The sequence below is a fragment of the Tubulanus polymorphus genome, chromosome 2 (genome assembly GCF_964204645.1).
Source record: "Tubulanus polymorphus chromosome 2, tnTubPoly1.2, whole genome shotgun sequence".
Lineage (NCBI taxonomy): Eukaryota > Metazoa > Nemertea > Palaeonemertea > Tubulaniformes > Tubulanidae > Tubulanus > Tubulanus polymorphus.
This window is the reverse complement of record NC_134026.1, coordinates 31,530,060-31,551,710: the sequence shown is the minus strand read 5'-3', so window position 1 is coordinate 31,551,710 and position 21,651 is coordinate 31,530,060. Positions and strand designations below refer to the sequence as shown.

At 39.8% G+C, this 21,651-nt stretch overlaps 4 protein-coding genes and 1 non-coding gene across 10 annotated transcripts; 1 reads left to right on the top strand and 4 right to left on the bottom strand.

The window, feature by feature from the left end:
* Positions 1-1,027: 1,027 nt before the first annotated feature.
* LOC141900672 (synaptic vesicle glycoprotein 2C-like) lies at positions 1,028-7,355 on the bottom strand. Of its 3 annotated transcripts, XM_074787660.1 has the most exons (15): positions 7,266-7,355; positions 6,996-7,192; positions 6,796-6,870; positions 6,364-6,459; positions 6,211-6,276; positions 5,791-5,952; positions 4,982-5,144; positions 4,779-4,900; positions 3,863-4,023; positions 3,673-3,747; positions 3,060-3,206; positions 2,862-2,950; positions 2,274-2,509; positions 1,870-2,029; positions 1,028-1,787 (listed from the first exon to the last, which is right to left on the bottom strand). In XM_074787660.1, the coding sequence occupies exons 4-15, from the start codon at positions 6,407-6,409 to the stop codon at positions 1,604-1,606; spliced, it is 1,611 nt and encodes a 536-aa protein (XP_074643761.1). In that variant the 5' UTR covers positions 6,410-6,459; positions 6,796-6,870; positions 6,996-7,192; positions 7,266-7,355; the 3' UTR covers positions 1,028-1,603. The 3 variants fall into 3 exon arrangements, with proteins under 3 accessions (XP_074643761.1, XP_074643759.1, XP_074643760.1); XM_074787658.1 differs by having other exon boundaries at positions 6,364-6,870; XM_074787659.1 differs by having other exon boundaries at positions 5,791-5,857; positions 6,212-6,276; positions 6,364-6,870.
* Positions 7,356-7,431: 76 nt separating this feature from the next.
* On the bottom strand, positions 7,432-9,259 carry LOC141900686 (transmembrane protein 272-like). 2 transcript variants are annotated; one of them, XM_074787685.1, is made up of 5 exons: positions 9,123-9,259; positions 8,897-9,052; positions 8,758-8,817; positions 8,050-8,250; positions 7,432-7,966 (listed from the first exon to the last, which is right to left on the bottom strand). In XM_074787685.1, exons 1-5 carry the CDS (start codon positions 9,190-9,192, stop codon positions 7,776-7,778), a joined length of 678 nt encoding a protein of 225 aa, XP_074643786.1. In that variant the 5' UTR covers positions 9,193-9,259; the 3' UTR covers positions 7,432-7,775. The 2 variants fall into 2 exon arrangements, with proteins under 2 accessions (XP_074643786.1, XP_074643787.1); XM_074787686.1 differs by lacking the exon at positions 8,758-8,817.
* A 697-nt stretch (positions 9,260-9,956) lies between these two features.
* On the bottom strand, positions 9,957-13,732 carry LOC141900684 (palmitoyltransferase ZDHHC21-like). 2 transcript variants are annotated; one of them, XM_074787680.1, is made up of 8 exons: positions 13,618-13,732; positions 13,059-13,246; positions 12,542-12,637; positions 12,283-12,397; positions 11,797-11,935; positions 11,496-11,612; positions 10,672-10,724; positions 9,957-10,591 (listed from the first exon to the last, which is right to left on the bottom strand). In XM_074787680.1, exons 2-8 carry the CDS (start codon positions 13,228-13,230, stop codon positions 10,465-10,467), a joined length of 819 nt encoding a protein of 272 aa, XP_074643781.1. In that variant the 5' UTR covers positions 13,231-13,246; positions 13,618-13,732; the 3' UTR covers positions 9,957-10,464. The 2 variants fall into 2 exon arrangements, with proteins under 2 accessions (XP_074643781.1, XP_074643783.1); XM_074787682.1 differs by having other exon boundaries at positions 13,059-13,266; positions 13,618-13,666.
* Positions 13,733-14,320: 588 nt separating this feature from the next.
* Positions 14,321-18,879, bottom strand: LOC141900662 (NHL repeat-containing protein 2-like). Of its 2 annotated transcripts, none has more exons than XM_074787646.1 (10): positions 18,709-18,879; positions 17,473-18,074; positions 16,913-17,206; positions 16,692-16,818; positions 16,519-16,603; positions 15,988-16,219; positions 15,794-15,919; positions 15,497-15,709; positions 15,107-15,317; positions 14,321-14,803 (listed from the first exon to the last, which is right to left on the bottom strand). In XM_074787646.1, the coding sequence occupies exons 1-10, from the start codon at positions 18,875-18,877 to the stop codon at positions 14,529-14,531; spliced, it is 2,334 nt and encodes a 777-aa protein (XP_074643747.1). In that variant the 5' UTR covers positions 18,878-18,879; the 3' UTR covers positions 14,321-14,528. The 2 variants fall into 2 exon arrangements, with proteins under 2 accessions (XP_074643747.1, XP_074643748.1); XM_074787647.1 differs by having other exon boundaries at positions 16,913-17,047.
* Positions 18,880-19,119: 240 nt separating this feature from the next.
* Trnai-aau (transfer RNA isoleucine (anticodon AAU)) lies at positions 19,120-19,193 on the top strand. Its single transcript has one exon. It is a non-coding gene; the product is annotated as a tRNA-Ile (tRNA).
* Positions 19,194-21,651: the final 2,458 nt, after the last annotated feature.

Sequence of the window (21,651 nt, the reverse complement as noted above, 5' to 3'; positions counted from 1 at the left end):
GCAGTTTGAATAGGGTCTGCAGTTTGAATAGGGTCTGCAGTTTGAATAGGGTCTGCAGTTTGAAAAGGGTCTGCAGTTTGAATAGGGTCTGCAGTTTGAATAGGGTCTGCAGTTTGAATAGGGTCTGCAGTTTGAAAAGGGTCTGCAGTTTGAATAGGGTCTGCAGTTTGAATAGGGTATGCAGTTTGAATAGGGTCTGCAGTTTGAATAGGGTCTGCAGTTTGAATAGGGTCTGCAGTTTGAATAGGGTCTGCAGTTTGAAAAGGGTCTGCAGTTTGAATAGGGTCTGCAGTTTGAAAAGGGTCTGCAGTTTGAATAGGGTCTGCAGTTTGAATAGGGTCTGCAGTTTGAATAGGGTCTGCAGTTTGAATAGGGTCTGCAGTTTGAATAGGGTCTGCAGTTTGAATAGGGTCTGCAGTTTGAATAGGGTCTGCAGTTTGAATAGGGTCTGCAGTTTGAATAGGGTCTGCAGTTTGAAAAGGGTCTGCAGTTTGAATAGGGTCTGCAGTTTGAATAGGGTCTGCAGTTTGAATAGGGTCTGCAGTTTGAATAGGGTCTGCAGTTTGAATAGGGTCTGCAGTTTGAATAGGGTCTGCAGTTTGAATAGGGTCTGCAGTTTGAATAGGGTCTGCAGTTTGAATAGGGTCTGCAGTTTGAATAGGGTCTGCAGTTTGAATAGGGTCTGCAGTTTGAAAAGGGTCTGCAGTTTGAATAGGGTCTGCAGTTTGAAAAGGGTCTGCAGTTTGAAAAGGGTCTGCAGTTTGAAAAGGGTCTGCAGTTTGAATAGGGTCTGCAGTTTGAATAGGGTCTGCAGTTTGAATAGGGTCTGCAGTTTGAATAGGGTCTGCAGTTTGAAAAGGGTCTGCAGTTTGAATAGGGTCTGCAGTTTGAATAGGGTCTGCAGTTTGAAAAGGGTCTGCAGTTTGAAAAGGGTCTGCAGTTTGAATAGGGTCTGCAGTTTGAAAAGGGTCGACCGCTGTGAAGGATTCAGAAATAGAAAATAGAAAAAAAAGATTTTCATGATGGATAAAGATTTATTAGAAATATCAAAGAAAATAGACAAACACTGACACAATACAGCATTATCAAATACTCTTAAGTATTATTAATAATTTATAATACTTCCTCCGAAAATATATATATATATATACATTATGTATTAATGATAATAATTATATTGATTACTCAATAAGTGAGAAAACATCATTATTGGAATAACAGTACTGAACCCAGTTCCACAGTTCTGAACCCAGTTCCACAGTTCTGAACCCTGTTCCACAGTTCTGAACCCAGTTCCACAGTTCTGAACCCTGTTCCACAGTTCTGAACCCAGTTCCACAGTACTGAACTCAGTTCCACAGTACTGGATCCAGTTCCACAGTATTTCTGGACCTTGTTCCACAGTTGTGCGAGTTCAAGAGTTTAAAAATAAGTTCATTTTTTTAATGAGTTAAATCTGATGCTAAGAAGATCTCGTGCAATAATCATTTTAAACAAGCATTATTTACCTCATTTCATGAATTATTCATACAGCTGATAACAATGAACTATAAGTCATTTATACAATTATGCAGAATTAGTGGATATACTGGTGTGAGTTTAATTAGTCAATATCCTGACGCGTGAGTTTAGGTAATTTGAAAGCGCTAATTCCTCCAATAGTCAGCAAAGCAGCCACCAGTAACATCGGAATTATACAATAATAATCCACTAAACCTCCGAACGCAAGGTTTCCAGCAATCGCAGCTAATCTAGCTATAGCTGACTGAAGACCTATAGACGACGATCTGAAAAATATTTACCACCACATTTTACTAGTCGAGTTAAATAAAGGGAGCTGTTCGGATTGATAAAGAGATTGATATTTACCTGACACTCGTAGGGAAAGACTCAACGCTTATTACGTCCAATGAGTTCCAACCGATCGTCGAGATCCCGGAGAATATGCATGACATTATCAAACCTTGAGTTTCAGTATTTACAAACCAGATGAAAAATACACTGATTCCCGATAATACCATAGATACAGCTGAAATCATAGATACAATCATTAATTACAATCGGACATACAATCATTTATTATAATGATTAATTACAATGATTAATTACAACCAGAGATTGAATCTACAGTCTAGTCCAGGCTGTCTTGGGCCCTCCACACCCTCAGCCTGAACCCTACAATTGTCTCAGCCTGGAATCTCCTACCCACTGGAACCTGCAACCTTAGGGGTTCCAGCCTGAACAGGTTTAGGAGTTCCAGCGTTATCACATACCTAACAGTATTCTAGCTCCAATATAATCCATCACACAAATAGTAAATAAATTGCCAGGTAAATTAGCAGCAGCAGTGATAAATCCTTCGGTGAAAATAGCTACATCTTTCCCGCCATCACATGTTCTATTTACCGGTACGTGAGAATGATTAAACGCCGTCTGCCCGCAGGCGGAGCCACCAGTTTCCTTCATACGTTTAAATAATTCCGGGAACCACATCCATAATCCATAGAACCTACAATACACGATACACGATACACGATACACGATACACGATACACGATACACAATACACGATACACGATATCAGGTATAGTGAGGTATTCAAATAACTCTCTCCCCTCTCAACTCCATCTCAACTCCACAACATCTCCCTCCTCAATCCACTCCCCCTCGCCCTCCGCGTCCCTCTCTCCTCCCTCTCAACCCTGTCTCCCCCTCTCCCTCCACTCTCATTCTCAACTCTGCCTACCCCTCTCCCTCCAGTCTCACTTTCTCCCTCTCACTCTCTCTCCCTCCATGTCCCTCTCTCCTCTGTTCTCTCCACTCATTCCACCTCTTTCCCTCTCTTACCACATCACACTTACCCAAATGCAAGAGTTAAATTAATGGTGAGTAAAATCAATGTTTTTCGTAATAATGGTGGTTTGAATAATAATCTCGCTGATCGTAAGAACTGAAATATATCAAATATAACAATCATTAAACACATGATCGCATCAGTTTCTAACGCAAATCAGGATCAGTTTCAGACTGACGCAAATCAGGATCAGTTTCAGACTAACCTCTTTAATGTTAGCTTTAACAGCAAGAGCGCACTGTTCTCTACATCCTCCTCGTCCGAGCAGAAATTCATCTTCAATTTCATCCTCACTACTATCATTTCCACGAATGTTTACTTTCAAATCATCTCTTTGCATGATACGAGATACCTATCAAAATATCACATCATGATACGAGATACCTATCAAAATACAATATCATGATACGAGATACCTATCAAAATATCATATCATGATACGAGATACCTATCAAAATATCACATCATGATACGAGATACCTATCAAAATATCACATCATGATACGAGATACCTATCAAAATATCATATCATGATACGAGATACCTATCAAAATATCACATCATGATACGAGATACCTATCAAAATATCACATCATGATACGAGATACCTATCAAAATATCATAACAATATTCGCTATCACTGATACAAGTAACGATGGTGCACTCTGACAGTGCTAAGTGAGAAGTGGGTTCGAGTCCTGCTGACTGCTAACACTATGAGGGCAACACTTCAAAGGCTGCAGTCACGTCGTGAGGTTCAATGAACTTAGGAAAAAAGCAAAACAAATTAATAAGCAATAATAAACAGTGGTACTTACTGAGAAGGATCCAGTTTTATTATTTACACGGTGAACTCGTTTTAATATACGGATTGCTTCAGTATCATTTCCACTCTAAAATATTCAAACAAAATATTCAACTCTAAGTGAAACCTTTGGAGAGAAATAGTCAAAGATTGAGATTTTTAGGGCAATTATGAATAATATATGGGACTAGACGATAACTTACCATCAGCAGAAATTTAGGACTCTCCGGCATACAAGCGAATAGAATAGCAGACGATAAACTCGGTAATGAGCAGACGGCTACAAATATCCTCCAACTGTTATAGGTGAAAGTGGAGGAGAAATATCCGATAGTCGTATGGGGAATGATAGCCCAGGCTAAACCTAGAAAATATCAAATATACATCGGTCATCCGTAGTGGGGAATAAAACATACAGCGGGAGTCGTACGTCCGTAGTGGGGAATAAAACATACAGCGGGAGTCGTACGTCCGTAGTGGGGAATAAAACATACAGCGGGAGTCGTACGTCCGTAGTGGGGAATAAAACATACAGCGGGAGTCGTACGTCCGTAGTGAGGAATAAAACATACAGCGGGAGTCATACGTCCGTAGTGGGGAATAAAACATACAGCGGGAGTCGTACGTCCGTAGTGGGGAATAAAACATACAGCGGGAGTCGTACGTCCGTAGTGGGGAATAAAACATACAGCGGGAGTCGTACGTCCGTAGTGGGGAATAAAACATACAGCGGGAGTCGTACGTCCGTAGTGGGGAATAAAACATACAGCGGGAGTCGTACGTCCGCAGTGGGGAATAAAACATACAGCGGGAGTCGTACGTCCGTAGTGGGGAATAAAACATACAGCGGGAGTCGTACGTCCGTAGTGGGGAATAAAACATACAGCGGGAGTCGTACGTCCGTAGTGGGGAATAAAACATACAGCGGGAGTCGTACGTCCGTAGTGAGGAATAAAACATACAGCGGGAGTCGTACGTCCGTAGTGGGGAATAAAACATACAGCGGGAGTCGTACGTCCGTAGTGGGGAATAAAACATACAGCGGGAGTCGTACGTCCGTAGTGGGGAATAAAACATACAGCGGGAGTCGTACGTCCGTAGTGGGGAATAAACACTAACCTGGAGCTATCATACTTCCACTCATCCAGAATGTAGCTAAAGCACTGACCATCGAACCGCGCCTGGATTTCGGCTGAAACTCAACAAAGTATGAGAACACAACGGGCAGACTCCCTCCAACCCTGAAAACAAATAATACACGATGCATGAGTCAATTTCGATAAAATCAATTCAGGAGCTAAGAGATTGTGGATCATACTCACCCGATACCGCTGACAAATCTAAGCAGTAAAAACAACCAATAAACTTGTGAGAAACTCGACGCGAAATTAGCGACAGCATTCAACGTTAGTGAATACAGTAGAATCCGCTTCCTACCCTGAACATCAGCGAGCGTTCCCCATATATAATTACCAAACATCATACCTATAAATTAAATAAATAAATATACTGAGGGTCGCGCTAGAATTCTAGCACTGGACCAAGTTGTACCTTTGGCAGAGAAATGATTCTTAAAAGTAAAGCTAATAGTATCAAAGAGTGGTCTTAAATTTAGGTCTCAACGATGCAACTAAAGGCAGATTCAGAGATGGCTTCGATTTAAGTCCGACCTAAGAGCAACTTAGTTCTATAACCGACAACTTAACCCGGACAACTTAACCCTGACAACTTAAGACCAGTCTAAGTTCATTTTAGTTTTATAACCGATCTAACAACTTAAGACCAGTCTAAGTTCATTTTAGTTTTATAACCGATCTAACAACTTAAGACCAGTCTAAGCTCATTTAAGTTCTATAACCAATCTAACAATTTAGGACCAGTCTAAACTCATTCTGGATCTATAAACAATCTAACAACTTAAGACCAGTCTAATCTGATTTAAGTTCTATAACCAATCTAACAACTTAAGACCAGTCTAAACTCATTTTGGTTCTAAAACCAATCTAACAACTTAAGACCAACCAGTCTTACCACATTTGGAAAACTTGTTCCTTTAGATTAACTCAAACTGATGTTGGTTTCTAAGACAGGTATTAACTTGTAACCTTGGATCGAGGAGAATGTTACTTACCAAGAAATATCACAGAATTTAAAACACCTTTCCTTTGTGAGGTAAGGTCTAAATCACATTCAGCAGCCGGTAATAGAAATGATACGCAGAGGACTTCGATAGCATCACTACACAACGCCCAACCACATAGCAGTAATAACCTTATATGAAACCATCCATTACCTACAACAACAAATATAATACAATAACTAATTCAGAACAGACTGTGGAACTAAATAAATACAAAACAGTGGAACTAACTACAGAACAGTTGGAACTGGATTCAGAACAGTGGGACTGGATTCAGAATAGTGGGACTGGATTCAGAACAGTGGGACTGGGTCTAGAACTGTGGAACTGTGTCTATCATATTGAGGAACTCTGTCCAGGTCAAAAACTGAAAATGAATCTTAATTTTTCGAGCTGAGTTAAAGATTTTACCTGTTCTTTTGATGGCTTCTTCATAAGTGCAATGATCATCATTATGAATATCAGTAACTGCTGCATCTAAAAAACATGCATTGAAAACAATGTAGGCCTATTTCATTTCACTATTCACAGGAGGAACAGCATGTTATATCACAGATATATTACCTGCTGCAGTCAGCGACGAGCCAGGGGTCGGTCTGTCGTTATCCATCGTCGTCTGCCGCAGTAACCTAGCGTTCACATCGTCGCTTTCCTCCTCATCTATCAATGAATCATCCTCAAAATCAACGGGTACTGAATATGTCTTCATAGCAACAACAACAATATTGACTGTCACGACGTCATATGATCTGACTGAGCAGATGAGAGAGTGGCCTAATTAGTGTAGTGTGCTAATTAATTAGCCTAATTACGGGGAAATACGTCGACACTACACAACAACTGTCACACTGTGGGCCTGTGGCACTGACCACCCGGTGACTGTGGATGGATTAGGGTAGCGGGTTATTCGGTCCACTGCGTTTAGCTACGTGTCACAACCCGAAATAAAACAATAGAGCAATGTATAGAAATAAATAGTAAACAAAACAAGCGAACCGTTAATTATTCCATGCGCCGCATTGTAGTGTTCTCCAATTCAATCTTCACTTTATTGAACCCTTCAGTTCTTGCCTGAAATGACCAACGATCATTAAATAAATATCGTTAATTTTTCGATTAAATTAATAGTGAACTAATGAGACTTGATTCAAACCTTATCAAATTCAACAAACAAATAAAAATTGTATTGAATTTACTTTTTCCATAAAGGATAGTTCCGAAATAATCGCATACGGTTCGTTCCAGCCATCGCATGCCAAAGCCGGTTTATGAGTTCAGGCTGGGTTTGCTCCAGTCCTCACTCGTCACCCATTGATCTCTCTGCCCTCACTCTAGTTCCCGGATGCGGGTGATTTAATGTAATTTTTATCACCAATTCAGCAATAGAACATTACTAAAATTGACAAATGCTATTTTCAATCCGTTTATTAACATTCCAACAATTTTGATGCCACAAACACACTTACCGCGATCTTGTAGTACAATAGTCTGTTTAAATACATCGATTGAATCATAATTGGGGCCACTTGTGAAACGTTGGAAAATCCTGTATTTACTTTTTCCCAGTATAATTGTTGAAATTGCAGGAAGTTAAAACGCTAAAAACCCGGCACAGATAGTTATAAAACATCCTTGTTTCACTATAGTCACATGTTACTGTTGTGTAACGATTTATTTACAGTTCTTGAATATATCAAATATAGAAACAGACAATATCATAATCTGAGTTACACAATAAGAATTCTGAATTTTGAGACTCGAGCGGTCCGGCGCTCTATGCCTGGATCCAGTCGCAGCCTCGGAACCTGCACTTATACACCCTTTCCGTCGGAACCACCACCACTTTCAGCCTGTCGAAGTCCTGAACACTTGATTTGTTTGTGGACGATCAAATTTTTGTAAATGTGCCGATAAAATGTCCAAATATGAACACTGAACACATGTGAAGTGTGGATGTAGGTTGCAACATATTTCATCTAATAGTCGTGCGGTTCTACCGTTATTTTGATACAAATTGCAGCAAAAAACGTAAATAGCAAAACTAAAAAGACATAAGTCGAACCAGTCGTCCAAACTGCCGCTACATAGAGGGCTTTCTGACAGTAGAGTCCTTTACTGTCGATATCATAGCTTACAAAAGACCAGGTTTGGAATATTAAAACTGTACCTAAAAAACATGAAAATTGTGGACGTTAAAATAAGAAATTGGATAAAAAAGAAAATGACTCTAAGGTGAAATATTGGTCTTACCAAAAACCAACCAGACGAGAAAAAATAACGCCAGGGTATACCAGATATACGAACAACATCCTCGCCTTCGGATATCTTCGTCACATTCCGTTAATCCTCGGATAATGATTGGGAAAACGAGAAAAGTACCGGTGAACCCATAGAACATGACGTATAATGGCAGCAGATATTGTATAGGACAATCATTTCTATATATAAACCCTGAAATTAAAAACATCACACGTTAAAACTTCACTGGTTCAGTCAGCATCAGGATCTCAAAAATGTTATCGAACCAGGGACTGGTATTAACTTTAACCTAGTGGCTAACTAAATTGAAAATGAATAGATTTAGCCTCCGGGTTAATACCAGTCTATAAAACTGGCCCCAGGAGCTTACAAGTCACACGTCGTAGTAGTGAATAGATGAAACCATCAGAGGCGGATCCGGAGACTTGTGAAACTGTAGCAAGCCCCATCAGATTTTTAGAGTGCCCTTTTTAAAAAAAGTGGTGCATTTCAGCGCGAGGGTACGCTTAAATGATATCGCCTTTTTGGATATCAAAGTGCCCTTTTTGAATGCGACAAGTTCTTCAAAATTTACCCGTCCGGATGCGGCCCTGTCAGGACCAGTGGAAGGTATCGGCACTGGGGCTGTTGATACTGGTTTAATCTAAACCCGACTCGACAGTGACGCGGCGTACTGCGCGAGTATTATCGATATCTTACCAATAACAATGAGAGTAGCGGGAAACAAACAGATCAATATACAAACACACAATATCACCACTAAAAACACAAACACATCACTTTAATATCAGATACAAATTGAGATTTCAGATATATCGTTTAGAAGAATAAAACTTACTGGATCGAGAAATGATTTCACCAGATTTGAGAATGAATTGACAGATGTTTAGAGATTGTCGTTTAGCGGCTTTAACCTGACCGATCAGTGAATTAGGGGGTCGTCTCTGGCGGGATCGATATAAACGCCTCTGATAAGCCAAAAGCGGGTCCTCTTCTGTAAGAGATAATCAATATACAGTCTGTGATTATATATAATTCATTTTCTGTAAGAATGAATATTTTACCATCTCGATCGATAACTGTAGTCGAGGAGGTTTCAACCTCCACGGTATCCGTCGCTGCAGCATCAGCCATCACCTGTGAGTGTGTTTATCATCATTCTCTTCCTTCTCATTTCTATATATCCGCATTTAGATCGCTTTTATAATCATGTGATTTAATGAACCAGGATGTATCGCGGCTTAATGAGCTCGTGTCCCGGGTTCGAATCTGTTCAGAGTGGTCCTGACGTTGAATAGGGTTTAAATAGGGGTGTCCCGGGTTCGAATCTGTTCAGAGTGGTCCTGACGTTGAATAGGGTTTAAATAGGGGTGTCCCGGGTTCGAATGTGTCTGATTCAGAGTGGTCTTGTCATTGAATAGAGTTTAAACAGGGTTGTCCCGGGTTCGAAACTGTATCTGATTCAGAGTGGTCCTGACGTTGAATAAAGTTTAAATATGGGTGTCCAGGGTTCGAATCTGTCTTCGAGATAGCGACTGCTGTACGTTCGCCATCTATTGGAATTTTGCTCAACTATTAGTATTCTGGAGGGTAGAATAGACTATGGAAAAGCATATTTCACATGCGCCATCTATCGGAATATAAAATTTATGCCTTTATCTGAGTATCAATTAAACAGGGTGTCCCGAGTTCTAATCCGATCTACTGATGGCGATTCCCAGAAGCTGCATAAATATAAAACATCAGGCGCGTTCACACCAGTAAACTAACTATAACAACTAGTTTAATTATTCTCATAAAATTGTTTATTTTTTATAAAAGTTTTAACCGTATTATAACAGTTTAATCGATATACAAGATAAAATCATTATATTTAAATAATACTATAAAATATGACTATGTACTGCACGCGATAGAGCTAAGCCTAATTGTCAGAAGCCTACGTTAAGATAGTGGAGTTAGTTACCTATCTGTAGTTTTAAGCTCAGAAGTAATACCAACAATGATTAGGTAACAATAGAACTGTAGCCTACTGGAAGAAGTTGAAAATAAATACTAAGATAAAGCTGAATTTATGAGTAATAGCAGCTAACAGTAGCTATATTGCTGCTGGTAGCTGGAGGTGGTAGCTGCTACTGCTGGTAGCTGGAGGTGATAGCTGCTGCTGCTGGTAGCTGGAGGTGGTAGCTGCTGCTGCTGGTAGCTGGAGGTGGTAGCTGCTGCTGCTGGTAGCTGGAGGTGGTAGCTGCTGCTGCTGGTAGCTGGAGGTGGTAGCTGCACTTCTGTGTATTGAGTATAAAACAACTTCACTTGACTTTGAGCCATAAAAATAAATATATCATAATGAAAGTCAGGTTCAGAGGTGAGTGTTTGAATAAATCTCAACCCAGATTCTCGATTCCAGATTCAATAATTTACGATTCGATGACGCGATTTTCTAATATGACACGGAGATAACCATCGCCATGGAGACGGAGTACCGCAAACTTCCGTATAAATCTCACGAAATGATTTCACGTCAGGTCGAAAAAACCTGGAATAAAACGTAATTCATCGATTCATCGCACTAATTACTGAATAATGGGTGTTTGGAAATTAGGGCAGGGTACTTACAAATGATGAATATCAGGAAATGGGTCACGTAAGTTATCTATAGTTGTTCTGTCCTGAAATGAATATAAAAACATTCAGTTTTCTTTGACACAAACAAATTCTAGTCAAAACCTAGTTTATAGTGAAACTAGAATTAATTGCCGTCCAAATTATTTCATACTGGATATACTGACTAATTGGTTATAATGAGCTCCACGAGACCGAAAATATGATTGTGGTGAAGAGGTTCACAGTATATAGAACTATTGGTTATAACGAACAGATTTTCTGGTCTCCTGAAATTCGTTGTAACGAGGTTCCGCTGTATATAGAACTATCAGTTATAACTAATAGATTTTCTGGTCTCCTGAAGTTCGTTGTAACGAGGTTCCGCTGTATATAGAACTATCGGTTATAACTAATAGATTTTCTGGTCTCCTGAAGTTCATTGTAATGAGGTTCCGCTGTATATAGAACTATCAGTTATAACTAATAGATTTTCTGGTCTCCTGAAGTTCATTGTAATGAGGTTCCGCTGTATATAGAACTATCGGTTATAACTAATAGATTTTCTGGTCTCCTGAAGTTCATTGTAATGAGGTTCCGCTGTATATAGAACTATCGGTTATAACTAATAGATTTTCTGGTCTCCTGAAGTTCATTGTAATGAGGTTCCGCTGTATATAGAACTATCAGTTATAACTAATAGATTTTCTGGTCTCCTGAAGTTCATTGTAATGAGGTTCCGCTGTATATAGAACTATCAGTTATAACAAACAGATTTTCTGGTCTCCTGAAGTTTGTTGTCGCAAGGTTCAACTGTAGAAGAAATGCTGTATACTTACCACCAGGAAATTAATATGACTTGCTGTTAACATTCCAGACATTGGTACGACCATAAACATAGCAAATACAACCACTGATACCATTAATCCCCAATTGTGTTTATGTAAAAAACTTGTCTGAAAACGAAATATAACAAATAAGAAACTTGTTGCCTAAGTCATGATATAGTTAAGATCATTATGATGACTTATCTAAAGGACGACTTATATTTTAGTAAAATAAATAGGGAATTTAAAATTGTAACTAGAAGAGATGACTTCATACTGTATAAAATAAACATGTAGGTTCTTGAGGACGTACCTGGTCACATTGTGTGCAAGGAAGATAAACATAGAAATGTAAAATACCCAACATCAAAGTTAAACCACTTAATAGCGCAGCGTATATCAATAACTGTATGAATGCATAGTGATTGCCTTCCCCGACACAATTATTGATCCTGAAAAATATTAACAAAGTCTTGAGTTAATGAAATACCAACCAGAGCAGCAGATGAGTTTTAGATAGCTGCAGATACTGCACTATGAACCTCACAAATATTCTTACATTACCTAAACATCAAAAATCCTCGAGTAAGATTTTCAAATTTTCTGTGTCTATACTTCCATTATCCCACCCTCTAGTTAGTTAGCTTAATCGTTTTTGGGAGGACACAGATTTTACAATCGGATGGGCTTATACCATTTGGTTTCCTACCGTAAAACCAAACCACAGACTCAGGATACTGACAACTCATAAAGTTATGGATTTCCTGTGGATACTGCGCGCCCTGTATCCCTCACTTACCAGGGGCAGTGATGATCCATACGTGTGACACACTGGCGACACCTACGACAATGATGAGCTCGAGATGGCCTTAATTTCTCACAGATCGGACAAACATTTCTATCTTCTTCATCAACTGTCGTCAAAATAAAACCATCAATCAAACAACATTTACTCAACTTGTTTTATCAATCAAACAACTTTTCCTCAACTTGTTTCATTAATCAAACAACTTTTACTCAACTTGTTTTAAATGACATCACATTTGAATAAAACTCACGTTCCATTAATTCCTCTTGAGACGGAACTCGTCCAGGATTAGAGAACGTTGCTTTCAATAAACTAACTATACAACCAACAGCTATAAAACTATAAACTGTAAATAAATAAACAATCATTTAATAAATCACATCTCTCTCCAGAGAGAGACATAAAAACACGATGAACTCCGAAATGAAGAGATCATTTAAGTTTCTTTGGTAACAGAATCAGATTTAACCCACAACAGAAACTCTTTGAGTTGCATTTACAGTCCGGACCAGACCGGACTGGACTACCTAATATCTCTAAATTGTACAAGTTTTCATAAAAATGTGAGTAATATAATATCAAAAATAGTAGTTTAATTAAACATGAATTATAAATTATTGAGAGTTTTTTGACATTTGGGGAGCAATTGAGCGCTTAAAAAGAATAGAAACAAATCTTTAACAGTAGTCATAGTCAGGCCTGGATTTAACAACCCCTGCAGGCTCGTTCCTTGATGTCAACATTGAAATATAGGTGTCGTTACTTACTGAGTATAAATAATGCCGATATTTTTTGTTCGTTGTAATTCGGTATCAGTACAATATTCATGGTAAGGTAAGTATTATAAACCCAATAGAATATAACAGTACCGATTCCCATATAACCATAAACATCATTGACACATCGGATATTTCGACACACTACTCTGAGGACCATCATTTAATCATCGGAGTCTCTACAATATACACAAAAAATCTATTACAATAATCAGTTGAACACAGCTAGTATCTAAACTAATGTATGTTTCACCCTCAGCCAGTCCCTGCGGCCCCCCCCCTGGTGGTCTGAGTTAATGGAACGCCGCGTACCGGACTACCGGCCACTTTTTCAGGAACAGAGAGTAAAACTTACATAGGACCTGACTTCCTTACAGGGTACCTACCTACCTCACTTCAAAGGCCTTCCAAACAACCATTACCCTATAGGCCTAAGAAATACTGACACTGACGGGTTACGGGTTAGGCCAGGGCAGGGGAGGGCAGCTGTCGAACCAAAATTAGCATCCCCAACCATCCCCCCACCACAGTAGCATGCTATCCAATATACCTCTCAACATTGAGTATTAACCGATCAGATCAAGCAGCTACGTTTACAGGTTTACAGACAAAAACATATAAAATAGCAAATGAAAATAAAGTGGGTCAATATAATTTCATTGAATTGAAGTTCAATACAATTCAATTTAATTTAATTGATTTCTTTAGTATAACAATCAAGGATACGGTTGTATATTTCAGTATGGAATTTTTTCTGTCATCTCCGCTGTGTTTACAAAATACAAAATAAACACAAAATTTAAGCTCAACAAGAAAACAACCCGTTTGAAGTCTTCACCGTCAAGTGCTGCCTCTATAATATCTTCCTCAATCGCATGCCACAGTAGGAATTCGATTCTATCAAATTAGTTCACATGTTCTCCGCCATTGTTATTTATAGGGGCAGCACCTGACAGTCAAAGTTTTCTGCGATTAATTGTGGCATAATTAAGGTTTTCTGCCACAAATCCTTTTGATATGCTCGTAATTCTATCAGTTTCCCTCCAAGATGTCAAGTCAGTCAGTCAAAATCAACTGCCACAAGAAATTATCTATTTGAAACAAATTTATTTCCATAAAACTAAGTAATTCCATCCAGTAACAATAAATACAACTGTAGCAAAGGAAGCATATAAAAAGTATGGCAAAAGTTTTGATACCATTAAAAGCACCATTATTCCCCCTACCACCCTCCCCCCCCCCAATATACATGTCTTCCCATAAATAATAACGAAATAGTACATTTCACTGTATGGAAACCCAGAGATTTATATATAGCATATTTTACTCCAGATCTATAAATGTGGAAGCAGATCCTGAACTGTGGAAGCAGATCCTAAACTGTGGAAGTGGATCCTGAACTGTGGAAGTGGATCCTGAACTGTGGAGGTGGATCCTGAACTTTGGAAGTAGATTTCAAGATTATGAATCAATTTTATGATCTATAACAATCGATTTAACAATGGCGGACTGACGAACAGTTGCTACGATTACTGGTTGACACAGAATAAACGATGAGATTTTACAAATAAAGTCGGTCCTGTTACAAAAATAGATAACGAACGATATCTTAATTACGTATTTAGAATCATCGGTGGAATCTAGTATAGATAGACTGATAATAGGGGGCGCTGACATATTAAACACTCCTTTCATCGGGGATGATTTACATAAAATATTCATCAATTGATCTTCATCTGTAAAATATAATTCAAAATACAATTCAAAACCTTGTTTAAGGGGTCGAAGGAGCGAGGGAGGAGAGGGGGAGAATGGCGGGAGAGGGGAGGAGTTGAGGGAGGGAGAGGAGGGGGTAATGGTGGGGAGAGGGGAGGAGTCGAGGGAAGGAGGAGAGGGGTAATGGTGGGGAGAGGGGAGGAGTCGAGGGAGGGAAGAGAGGGGGAGAATGGTGGGGAGAGGGGAGGAGTCGAGGGAGGGAGGGAGGGAGGGAGGAGAGGGGGAGAGAATTGGATGGATGAGGGGAGAATTAACAAACATACCTTCAATCAATAACTGCCAATGATTTGGTGCATCTTCATTGACATAACAACCATCCGGTAATACAATATTGAATATCATATCTACAGCGCCTCCTGGTGTTAATTCAATACAGTCTAACAGTATCGTTTTATCAGTTGTCAATGGTTTCTGTATTGTTGGAGCGGCGTCGTAAGTATCAACGCTTGCCACAGGAGGAAACATAATAGTCATCTGAAAGAAACAAGTGATAAATACATAATTCATTGCAAGCTGGCCCAGGTAGCTGATAGTTGGTCCCTGTAGCTGATAGCTGATCCAGGTAGCTGATAGCTGATTCATGTAGCTGATAGCTGATCCAAGTAGCTGATAGCTGATCCAAGTAGCTGATAGCTACCGGTATGTATACATACCTGAGATACCAATTGATTTTTCAGATCTAATATTTGAATTCTATGATTGTTGGTATCAGCAACAAACAGGACAGTTTCATCGCCGCGACAACAACAAATTCCGCTCGGTTCATTAAACTGCGCGTCATTAAACGAGCATTCTGATTGGTCGCCTGCTATACCACTTCCTGTTAGCGTCTCACAATATTTGGTTTTTATGTCGACTGATTTTATCTGTAAATAAATCAATAATTACGGATTAAAAGATGGATGTTATATCAGTGACGAGAGTCCACCTCGGTCGTCTTATCAACTCACTTTATGATTGTATGTATCTGCTATTATAATTGGTCCATTCTGAGGATGAAGCGATGTAACTCCTAATGGATGCTGTAACCTAGCAACTGTTCCTTTACCATCCACGTCTCCAAATGCAAACAAATTCTATAGAATAAAAAAATTTTGATTTACGTTGAATTTTACCGAAGATTTGTCATGTTTTTAAAACTTACCATTGGGTCCCTGTCACCTCCAACAAATGCTTTCACAGCGCCATCTTTCAGCGAAATCATGCGAATACTGGAACTTTCACTATCTGCAACAAACACAGAGCCGTCTGTTGCGTTACCGGTGACAACGAGAGCAGACGGTTGAGCGAAACCAGAACGATGAGGGTAACTATTGTTACGATTCTCTTCATTACCATTTCCAACCACGGCAACGCAATCATATCTGTTGTACGACCTGAAAATAAATATACCTCAAATAACCAGGGGGAGAGGGGAGAGGGGGAGATGGGGTGAGGAGAGTGGGAGAGAGAGGGTGAGGGGGTGAGGAGAGAGGGAGAGAGAGGGTGAGGGGGAGAGTGAGGGGAGAGGGAGAGTGAGGGAGAGAGGGTGAGAGAGGGCTAATCTAAGTTGTCACATTACTCTAAAGTTGTCTCTATTTTGACTCCAAGTTTCTATTTCTTAATCAATTTAAGACATTATTTGGTTAAGTCATAATAACTACAAAGACTTCTGCTTTAGTTTTATCGTAGTTACCTGTTTTTCCACCAGGTGAAATCTTCTAAGAAATAAGCCCAAATTTGATGCGTTCCGGCCATAGCTATCAGTAATATCGGCAACTCTGTATCCAAACAACGATATATCAACATCATTTACTTACTAAATATCAGTTTGAAAAGTACGACATATTTTAACGGAAATAAAAATACCTGGAATAATTGTAACGTCCCAAGGTGATGATAACGTCTGGTTTAAACCAGGATTACCCCCTGTTTTATCATTACCCATCAGACCAGTTCCAGCTATAGTCGTTACTGATAACTCATTCAAATCAACCTACATATAATTAAAAAACATGATAACACGATAACACGATAACACGATAACTCATCTCGAGGATACAGAATGAGTTTAGGATAATGAAAGTTACCAGTCTAATAGAATGATTGTCAGTATCAGCAACGTAAATTGATTGTTGTTTCCAAACTGTTCCTTGTGGATTACGGAATCTACATTCATCGAATTGACCATCATTAAACCCAGCATCAGTTCCACCAATAACATGCTGCAATATCAAATAATCAATCAGATTCCACTTCCACAGTCCTGAATCCAGTTCCACAGTCCTGAATCCAGTTCCACAGTTCTGAATCCAGTTCCACAGTTCTGAATCCAGTTCCACAGTTCTGAATCCAGTTCCACAGTTCTGAATCCAGTTCCAGTCCTGAATCCAGTTCCTCAGTTCTGAATCCAGTTCCACAGTCCTGAATCCAGTTCCACAGTCCTGAATCCAGTTCCACAGTCCTGAATCCAGTTCCACAGTCCTGAATCCAGTTCCACAGTCCTGAATCCAGTTCCACAGTTCTGAATCCAGTTCCAGTCCTGAATCCAGTTCCACAGTTCTGAATCCAGTACTACAGTTCTGAATCCAGTTCCACAGTCCTGGATCCTGAACTGTGGATGCATTCTCGTAAAGTATGAAAATCTTACTTGTATAAATCCACTTCTATCAACTATTAACAATCTATTGTTCCCTGAATCTGAAACAGCCAATAATCGTCCATCATCGCTGCATGAAATATCACCCGGAAAAGAGAGTTGAATTTCATTGTTTTCCGTTAATCGTCTTGACTCGAGTTTAATCGGTAATTCTTTGATTAAAATCTGATCCCGGCTTTTAAAATAATCCAAGACTAGTCGAGTGTATTCGAATAACGTTTTTTTGTGACCTTCACCGACAATCGTAAAAATCGGCTGAAAATTCGGTCCAACAATCAGCAACGTCGGCCAACACTGGATACAATACTGTTGCCATAGTAACATACCGGAATCGTTAATGACCGGATGTTTTATATCGAAGCGTAAAATGGCGTTGTGAATATTAGACGTTAATTTCTCGTTTGCGAATTTAGCCGAATGAACTCCGACGACTACAACGCCCTCTTCAGGCGGATATTCACGTTCGAGGTCACGTAAATCGGGTAAAATATGGAGGCAGTTGACGCAACAATACGTGAAAAAATCAAATATGACGACGTTTCCGCGTAAATCATCGATATTTAAATCTCTGCTCGTATTCAACCATTTCATACCTGAAAATAGTATTAAAACTACGATTAGTTTGAATTCATAGACATCAATTAGCTTAAGAGATGGTTGTCAGAGAGTGTTACTGTCACTGTCAGAGAGGTATAACTGTCAGAGAGTTGTCACTGTCAGAGAGGTGTCACTGTCAGAGAGTGTCACCGTCAGAGAGGTGTCCCCGTCAGGGAGGTGTCACTGTCAGAGAGGTGTCACTGTCAGGGAGGTGTCACTATCAGAGAGGTGTCACCGTCAGAGAGGTGTCACCGTCAGAGAGGTGTCCCCGTCAGGGAGGTGTCACTGTCAGGGAGGTGTCACTGTCAGAGAGGTGTCACTGTCAGGGAGGTGTCACTATCAGAGAGGTGTCACTATCAGAGATGTGTCATGGCAAGCATTTGCGGGCAGATTATAGCAGCGAGATAGGAATGTTTCCTGCCTAGGCTGGCGAGACAAGGGGAGCGCATTGAACTGTTGCATCATGAATGATTGAGATGGCGAATCTGATGAAAGTTTTTATTGTAGATTACAGTAAATTTAATCATTCGGTCAAATGCCTGTGTGCTGAGAGAATGAGGAAAGAGCCCTGGACTGGGGGGCCTGGGCCGAGGGGGGGGGTACGTCTCGACGAATGCTGTGTTTTCCTACCGCTTGTTAATTGCGGTATTACACTCAGATGTTCCACACTTTCGATATGCTCCCTGAGAACTTTTTGCCTTTCAGTTTCATCAGTAATTTCTGGTAATATTTCACTGTTCAATTCGTAAATCTTCGACAGAAATATTTCTATCGCTAATGATTCTGATTCTTCCGCCATGTTTGACAATCATTTCCGGATTCCCCAATATGACGTCATTGTAACTCAATTAGGCGCTACAAATTTCCAAACGGCATACAATACACTACAATACGAAATATAAACAACAGACAACTAAAACACCGCTATAACAAACACGTATCTAAATTTAATTACGAAAAGAATTTCCAGTTTCAAGTGGATATGGCTCTTGAGGCATTTTGTTTATATATCTATAAGCTAAGCTGACGATTCTGTCAGTTGGCCGGTTAGCTCAGTCGGTTAGAGCGTCGTGCTAATAACGCGAATGTCGTGGGTTCGACCCCCACACTGGCCATTTCTTTTTTCTCAAATTATATTTTGAACCGAGAACCTGAGACATCCCTGTACATCTCTATTCAACATCATGACCACCTTGAAATCACTCTGAATCAGCGTTAGATATTACTGGGTTCGGACCCTGGACACCCCTGTACATCTTCTATTCAGCATCAGGAGACTCAGAATCAGTGTCAGTAATTACTGGTTTTGAACCCGGGACGACCCTGTACATCCTCTATTCAGCATCAGTCTGGATCAGTATCAGTAATTACCAGGTTCGAACCCGGGACACCCCTGTACATCCTCTATTCAGCATCAGGACCACTCTGAACCATCAGTAATTACTTTTGTTAAGATACCACTCTGGATTCAGCATCAGTAATTACTGGGTTCGAACCCGGGACACCCCTGTACATCCTCTAATCAGGATCAGTCTGGATCAGTATCAGTAATTACCAGGTTCGAACCCGGGACACCCCTGTACATCCTCTATTCAGCATCAGGACCACTCTGAACCATCAATAATTACTTTTGTTAAGATATCAACATTTCACCGTACGGTGCTGCCTCTATGCTCATCGGTAGCGGGATTTTCATACACTAACGTTAGTCAACTCTGGCAAGCAAGGATTACGGAGTATAACAGGACAGCACGTCGATTGCCAGAGTTGACTTCAGTTAGTGTATGGAAATCCTGCTAACGATGAGCATAGCGGCAGCACCGTACGGTCGGGACACCCCTGTACATCCTCTATTCAGCATCAGGACAACTTCGACCACTACTGGTTTCGAACCCAGGACACCCCTGTACATCATCTAATCAGCATCAGGGCCACTCTGAATCAGTATCAGTAATTACTGGGTTTGAGCCCGGGACATCTTGCTATGAAGGCATCAAACCTATATTCCGGTAGAGGGCGCATGCGAAAAATAGTTCATTCTAAAACTTTGTCAATTCTATGATTTTAATAGTTTCACGAATTTCCAATAGATGGCGAACTTATCGTAACAGGCAGTCTATGCAATACAGGAATCCGCTTCATCCTCTATTCAGCATCAATAATTATTGGATTCGAACCTCGTTTACCTGCTAGTCAGTTTCCAGAATTAGCATCAGTCACTGGATTCGAACCTGGGACACACCTGTACATCCTCCATTCAGCATCAGTACCACTCTGAATCAGCATCAGTAATTACTGGGTTCGAACCTGGGACACCCCTGTACATCCTCTATTCAGCATCAAGACCACTCAGAATAAGTCTTAGTCACTTCGAACCCGGGACATCCCTGTATATCTGCTCCCTTTTATGATTGATAGAAATTAAAGAAACCATTCCTGTTTTATCCATAGCACATTTCACAGTGTTTATTTCTTAAAAATAGTAACATCTAATAATACATAATAGTCATATACATCAACTATAGCTGTGATAGTCATCTTACCTGACCTCTCTTACCTCCACGGAGGTCAACTCTAATCTGACCTCTCTCTTGAGGCAGGCACGTTTAAACTAAACTCTCACATAGGGAGGTCTCTCGTGACCTCAATTAAGGTCACCTCATCAATAGATATGATTTCTTACTTTCTTTTTAATAGATCATACAAAATATATACATTAAAACCCGTGACACTCAGCTGCAGCAGCTGCACACTTAAATCCTTACAACTCAGCTGCAGAAGCTGCACAATCCTTAAGACTCAATGCAGCAGGTGCGCACTCAAATCCCTAGAATTCAGACTCATCTCAGCTGTAATTGCTGTTACTAATCATTGTATGGGACTTGATCACAGTGCGCACCAGTGATCACACAAGTGTGCGCCATTGATCACACTAGTGTGCCATTGATCACACTAGTGTACGAGTGATCACACTAGTGCGTGCCAGTGATCACACTAGTGTGCCATTGATCACACTAGTGTACGAGTGATCACACTAGTGCGTGCCAGTGATCACACTAGTGTACCAGTGATCACACTAGTGCGTGTCATTGATCACATTAGTGCGCGTTTGATCACACTAGTGCACCAGTGATCACATTAGAGCACGCCATTGATCACACTAGTGCGCGCCATTACTGAACTAGTTCTACTGAGTGTTCAAATATGATACATTCAGTATTGACAAATAATAAAGAGTAATTTTTGAGGTACAACTCATAAAATGTGCGTTTAAAAAAACTACTACGATCGACATCAAGAGCCACCGCCTGTGGCATGTGACCACAGATTGTTAAATAAAAATTCTGATACAATTTTCTAATATTTACAAAAATCAAATCGACTTCTATTACAATATATATAAATATATATATATATATATATTTATCATAAATCATTCATTATATTGCACAAATAATAATAATCCAGGAATAATTGTTATAACAGCAGATTGAAAATTATCTTTGTCTATTGATAATTAATCCATGATTAACATGTAGTTTAAATCCTAGTTTAGTAAATTATTCAATCTTG

Coding starts and splice junctions, on each gene's coding strand:
- LOC141900672 (XM_074787658.1), bottom strand. CDS start 6,508: ATGAAGACATATTCAGTACCCGTTGATTTTGAGGATGATTCATTGATA. Junction 3,748..3,862: donor GTCCTAAATTTCTGCTGATG/GTAAGTTATCGT, acceptor TGAATATTTTAG/AGTGGAAATGATACTGAAGC. Junction 2,951..3,059: donor TTAAAGCTAACATTAAAGAG/GTTAGTCTGAAA, acceptor GATATATTTCAG/TTCTTACGATCAGCGAGATT.
- LOC141900686 (XM_074787685.1), bottom strand. CDS start 9,192: ATGGCTGATGCTGCAGCGACGGATACCGTGGAGGTTGAAACCTCCTCG. Junction 9,053..9,122: donor TACAGTTATCGATCGAGATG/GTAAAATATTCA, acceptor TATCTCTTACAG/AAGAGGACCCGCTTTTGGCT. Junction 8,251..8,757: donor CGCTACTCTCATTGTTATTG/GTAAGATATCGA, acceptor TTTTAATTTCAG/GGTTTATATATAGAAATGAT.
- LOC141900684 (XM_074787680.1), bottom strand. CDS start 13,230: ATGATGGTCCTCAGAGTAGTGTGTCGAAATATCCGATGTGTCAATGAT. Junction 11,936..12,282: donor ATGGATCATCACTGCCCCTG/GTAAGTGAGGGA, acceptor AATATTTTTCAG/GATCAATAATTGTGTCGGGG. Junction 10,725..11,495: donor GTCATATTAATTTCCTGGTG/GTAAGTATACAG, acceptor TATTCATTTCAG/GACAGAACAACTATAGATAA.
- LOC141900662 (XM_074787646.1), bottom strand. CDS start 18,877: ATGGCGGAAGAATCAGAATCATTAGCGATAGAAATATTTCTGTCGAAG. Junction 17,207..17,472: donor ATAGAAGTGGATTTATACAA/GTAAGATTTTCA, acceptor AACTGGATTCAG/GACTGGAACTGGATTCAGAA. Junction 14,804..15,106: donor TTGGCAGTTATTGATTGAAG/GTATGTTTGTTA, acceptor TATATTTTACAG/ATGAAGATCAATTGATGAAT.